This window comes from Corapipo altera, unplaced genomic scaffold (genome assembly GCF_003945725.1).
Source record: "Corapipo altera isolate COAL_440 unplaced genomic scaffold, ASM394572v1 61411, whole genome shotgun sequence".
Lineage (NCBI taxonomy): Eukaryota > Metazoa > Chordata > Aves > Passeriformes > Pipridae > Corapipo > Corapipo altera.
The window spans coordinates 13,179,584-13,184,628 of NW_020884875.1; the positions used below are offsets into that span (position 1 = coordinate 13,179,584).

The following is a 5,045-nucleotide window of genomic DNA, read 5'->3' on the forward strand; positions in this document are numbered from 1 at the left end:
CGCTCGCCCCGTCGCGCTTTGACGCTGGGAGCCATGTGATGGCCCCCCCCGCTATAAGGCGGGGAAGGCCGCCCTCTCTGGGACTAAGCCCCAGCCTTTTCACCGTGTTTCCTAAGGCCTGGCAAGCCACCCCCTACGCCCTCCCTCCTCGCCAGCCTCCTCCCCTCTCCTCCTCCCAGGACTAGGCGCACTCCCTCCTGCCCCCCATCCATTAATGTCTGGGCTTTGAGGTGAGGAGAAAGAAGGGGGAACCGACTTGCAGGAGCGGCGGCACAGTCCCTCTGCGCCCACAAACCCCGACCCCAACGGAAAAAAAGCTGAGAAGGATCCTCAAAAAGGGGGAGGGGAGGGAAAAAAGAGAGAGAGAGACAGACAGAGAAATCCAAACAGCAGCAAAAAATACCCCGAAACAAAACCCAAGCCAACCGCCGCCTGTGAGCGAGCGGCGGGAGCGCTCCCGAGGAGCGGCAGCGGCACTGGGGGCCGGCGCGGCTCGGAGCGGCCCGCCTGCCCGTGGCGGCGGCGGGGCGGCTCTTCGCGGAGCGACGCGGAGGCCTGGCGGCGGCGGGGAGAACGCCTGCCCGCCCGCCGCGCCGCGCCGGCCGCCACCGATGCGCTGCCCCGCCGCCGCGCCATGACCCTGAGCTCGGAGATGTCCGAGGCGTCGGCGCTGGCTGAGGAGACCGACATCGATGTGGTGGGCGAGGAGGACGACGAGGAGGACGACGAGGAGCCGCAGACCCGCCGTCGCCGCCGCTCCTACGCCGAGGACGAGGAGGAGGAGGAGGAGGAAGAGGACGAGGAGGATGTGGGCGACCTCCACGACGCCGCCCTGCTGCCGCGATCGTCCGTGCGCGGCGGAGGTGGCGGCGGCGGGGCGGGCGGCGGGGACGGTGCCGGCGGCTCTCGGCCCCCCTCGCGGGGTGGCCCCCAGAAGGCGACGGCGAGCGGCGGCGGGGCGGGCGGCGGCGGTGGGGCGGGCGGCGGTGGTAAGAACAGCTTAGTGAAACCGCCCTACTCCTACATCGCCCTCATCACCATGGCCATCCTGCAGAGCCCCAAGAAGAGGCTGACGCTGAGTGAGATCTGCGAGTTCATCAGCGGGCGCTTCCCCTACTACCGAGAGAAGTTCCCCGCCTGGCAGAACAGCATCCGCCACAACCTCTCCCTCAACGACTGCTTCGTCAAGATTCCCCGGGAGCCCGGCAATCCTGGCAAAGGCAACTACTGGACGCTGGACCCCGAATCTGCCGACATGTTCGACAACGGGAGCTTCCTGCGCCGCCGAAAGCGCTTCAAGAGGCAGCAGCTCCCGGCTCCCGAGCTTCTACTGCGCGCCGTGGACCCCGCCGCCTTCCTCCCGCAGCCCCCGCCTCAGCCTCCGCAGCAGCCACCCTGCACCTACGGACCCTACGGATGCGGCTACGGTCTCCAGCTCCAGCCCTACCACCCCCACTCCACTCTCTTCGCCTTCCACCACCCCTCCCCGCCGCCCCGCCAACCGCCCGCCGCCCCTGGCAGCGCCCCCGGTGCGGCGCTGCCCCCCGCCGCCGCCGCGCCGCCGGGCCCCTTGCTGCCGGCGGCGGAGCTGGCACGGACGCCCTTCGGCTACGCGCACCCGCTAGGCACGGCGCTGGCGGCCTCGCTGCACTCTGCCAAGCCCGGCAGCGGCGCGGCGCTGGCCCGCTCGCCGTTCTCCATCGAGAGCATCATCGGGGGGGGGCCCGGCCCCGGCGCGGGCAGCAGCTGCGCCTCGCAGTCGGCCGCGGCACCGGGGCTGGCCCGCTCGCTGGGGAGCGCCGGGGGCGGCGTGCCCCCCGCCGCCGCCCTGCCCGCCGCCCCCGGCTTCGCGGCACGGATCTCTAACTGTTAAGTGTTTGGGAGTCTTTCCGAAGGTAGGATCTGGGGTATCTCCTTTCTCCGCCGCTCGGACGCCCGGCGGACGCCGCTCGCAGGGGCTGCCTGTCTTTGCGTGGGGATATTGTGACGGGGATCGGGGGGCGTCCGCCGCGAGCGGCGGACCTCCCGGGACCTGCACGAGTGCAAAGCCAGGTCTAGATCTAGATACTGCACGGGCAGGCGGTAACTACATCGGAAAGTTATTCGTTACTCCTTAAAAAGTAAAAAAAAAAAAAAAAAGGTGATAAATAATGTCTCTAAACCGTTAAAGTTCAGAGATTCTCAGGTCTAGGAGCTTGAAAACAGTAATGTACAGGAAAAAAAAGGCTTGAGGGAGGACAGCAGAGCAATACTTTTTCATTTTGGTACACTTGTCTCATGTACTTTTATAAAAGAAAAGATTAACGTGTTTACACAGAAGAAAGTCAAGATTATCATTTCTTATTTTAACCTGTGTTTTGTATTATAATAGACTTACGGAGTTTTTTATTTTGTACTTTATGCTTATTCTTTACAAGGAATATTGTTAAAAATTACTGGCAAGTATTGTACCATTTTAATGTAAAATTTTTACACATTTTCAAAAATAAAAATCTTAATTTTAAAAAAAAAAATCAAAACCAAACCCAAAGACCAAAGGATTCCAGCCAAATAATTGGCTTTGGATCCTTCCCTCCTTAATATTTCTCATTTCTTTGAGACACTGATAATTTTTTTCTTCGGGATTAATAGCACAATAGTCAAGGAATATTATAGCTTGAAATTCATTACATCCGGATTTAATCATAAAGAAGAAGATCAGAATATGGTCTTTGCAGTCAATGCGTTGTTAGCCCTAGCAGAGAATGACAGACAACTCCCCCCCAAAGAAAAAAAAAAAAACAAACAAAAAACACAAACAAAAAACCCACCCCAACACAAAACAAATAAACAAAAACAAAAACCCTAAACAAAAGACTACAAAAAACATCAGGGACAAAAGAGAGGATAAATAGAAATAGGTCTCTCTTTAAGGCACCAATCAGGGGATTGATTAAAAAGCCGGTTTAAAACTATTTTTATACTTTTGGGTGTGTTTTAAATCACAACTGCATCACAGTTTTGTTTCCAAGAGGCCCAAAGGAAAATACTACTACTGAGAGGCACGTACTGAACTTAAGACAGATTTGCCCTAGACACTTATATTTCTGTGATGATAACGGTGGCCAGTGATTCTACTTTTCAATACATATAATATAAAATGAGCTTTGGAATATCCTTGTGTGATGAGTTGATTAAGTGTATAAGCTGTCGAATTAATGATATATAAGTATATGGAACAAACCGTGAAAGCAGTTTTTCTGATTCCAAACACTCGTTTTTAACAGCGTAATGTCAATATCTATTTTACGGACTAGAAATTTTTTAACCACAAAGCCGGCCTCAAATATTCAGAACTTGGGCATGGAAAAGAGAAACATAAGATTTTAAGAGTAGCTATGTGGTTACTTGTTGTGGACTAAGAATACACGGTTTTCAAACCAGGGAGGCTCTTTTCAAGTACGACTGTATTTATAACAATTGAGGAGACTCGGGGATCAATTATGTGAATTTTCTTAATAAAAAGAATTATAAAAGGTAGGGATGCCTTTTAGTGCTCTTTGAAGCGAGGAGGGAAAGGTGGGGTAAATACATGCATTTACATATCGAAATACTTCGTCGCCTTGGCTTTAAGTGTTTTCGTAGATAGAAAAGTGACGCTTTTCTGTTTGTTTTGTAGCAAGGCAGTGTTAAATTAGCTTTGAAAAAGCAGAAAGAGTGGACGTAAGATCTCTGCTCGGCTCCATTTGCAGTCTGCAACTGGAAGACTCCTTTGGGTGTCCCGAGTCCATTAGAAGACGAAGTAGAGTCCGTTTTAATTTTTAAAACTAAAGGGAAAATACCCCAGAGGCACCGTGTATGTACCGGGGATAGCGCGTCTTTTTCACGAGAGACCGATTAACTCGCTTTCTCCGAGACTGACCGGGGGGATGCGCCGGGCCTACGGCCGGTCCAGCGCGGGGTTCCGAGCTCGGCAGAGGCCCCCCTCGGACAGTCAGATAAAATCAAGCAGGAAAAGGTTTTGCCGGGGTGAAGGCAGCTGTAGCAACCGAGATCGGCGATGCCCGGCTCCCCGGGAAGGGACGCTGCTGGCCGTCAGTCAGTCTGTATTCCGGCTTCTTGAGTCCTCGCACTCTCCACGAGCAGTTACATGGGAAGAGTAGATACCAGCGACCCACTCTGTGTTTTTTTCTGTTGGCTTCCCCGCAGCAGACTCTGGGGAGCCCAGCGACTCCCCTGCGCGGAGCCGGGCCCGGCCCGGCGGGCCGCGGGGTCGAGCGTGCCCGCTGCCTGTCCCTCAGGTCTTCTCGGAGGTGCATGGCAAGCAAACTGCTTGGCCGCCTGTTTCTTCCACGCTCTCCGCCGGTTGCCTTCATCCCATACGGACAGGGCCTTCCCCTGAGAGCTGGTAGGGAAGCTGGCAGGAACAATTTGCAGTACGTGGTGTAGATTTTTTTTTCCCTTTAAGGAAAAGGGGATCGGGGAAGAGGTTTGTGGCGTTGGTGGAGGACCTTTTCGCCTGTTCTCCTCGAGTCGACGGGGAAGCCGCCCCGTCCTCGGCCTCGGTTCCGGCGGTCCCTGTTCCCAAGCCGCTGCCCCGGAGCAGGTGCCGCCAGAAAAGGCGCCGGCCCCGCAGACTTTTGATGAGCTCGCAGCACCGCCGGGCCGCAGCGCCTCATTCGCATGCTAATGGCCCACCGTGGTCTCCACGGCTTTCAAGGCTGAGAGAGAGGACGTGTAGTCCTCGCAAGGACCTAGCCCGGACGAACAATTCCTCCAAAATAGTCCGGGCCCCAATAAACAGTTTGGTAGGACAAGGAGTATAGTGTCGCCTCCTTCGCCTCCTCCCAGCGGAAAAAGTGTGGATTCATTAACCCGTTTCCTTGCTCATCATATCCCCGTAGGGCTGAGACACGAATTACTGGATGTGAATTAGGAGGGGATTGCTCTATAAGGGGGCTAATGTTTCAGTCAGTTCCTCCAGAAGGACCACACAAAAAGAAACTTTTTAGTTTATGGTGCTATTATGCGGAGTTTTAATCTAGGGATAGATTTAGCCAAATGTT

General features: G+C 55.0%; 1 protein-coding gene across 1 annotated transcript; it reads left to right on the forward strand.

Moving 5' to 3' along the window:
- Positions 1-615: 615 nt before the first annotated feature.
- Positions 616-3,557, forward strand: FOXD1 (forkhead box D1). The gene is made up of 2 exons (XM_027634961.1): positions 616-1,895; positions 3,267-3,557. Exon 1 carries the CDS (start codon positions 635-637, stop codon positions 1,871-1,873), a length of 1,239 nt encoding a protein of 412 aa, XP_027490762.1. The 5' UTR covers positions 616-634; the 3' UTR covers positions 1,874-1,895; positions 3,267-3,557.
- Positions 3,558-5,045: the final 1,488 nt, after the last annotated feature.

Bases quoted from the DNA above. Each gene is read 5' to 3' on its own strand.
- FOXD1 (XM_027634961.1), top strand. From the start codon at position 635: ATGACCCTGAGCTCGGAGATGTCCGAGGCGTCGGCGCTGGCTGAGGAG.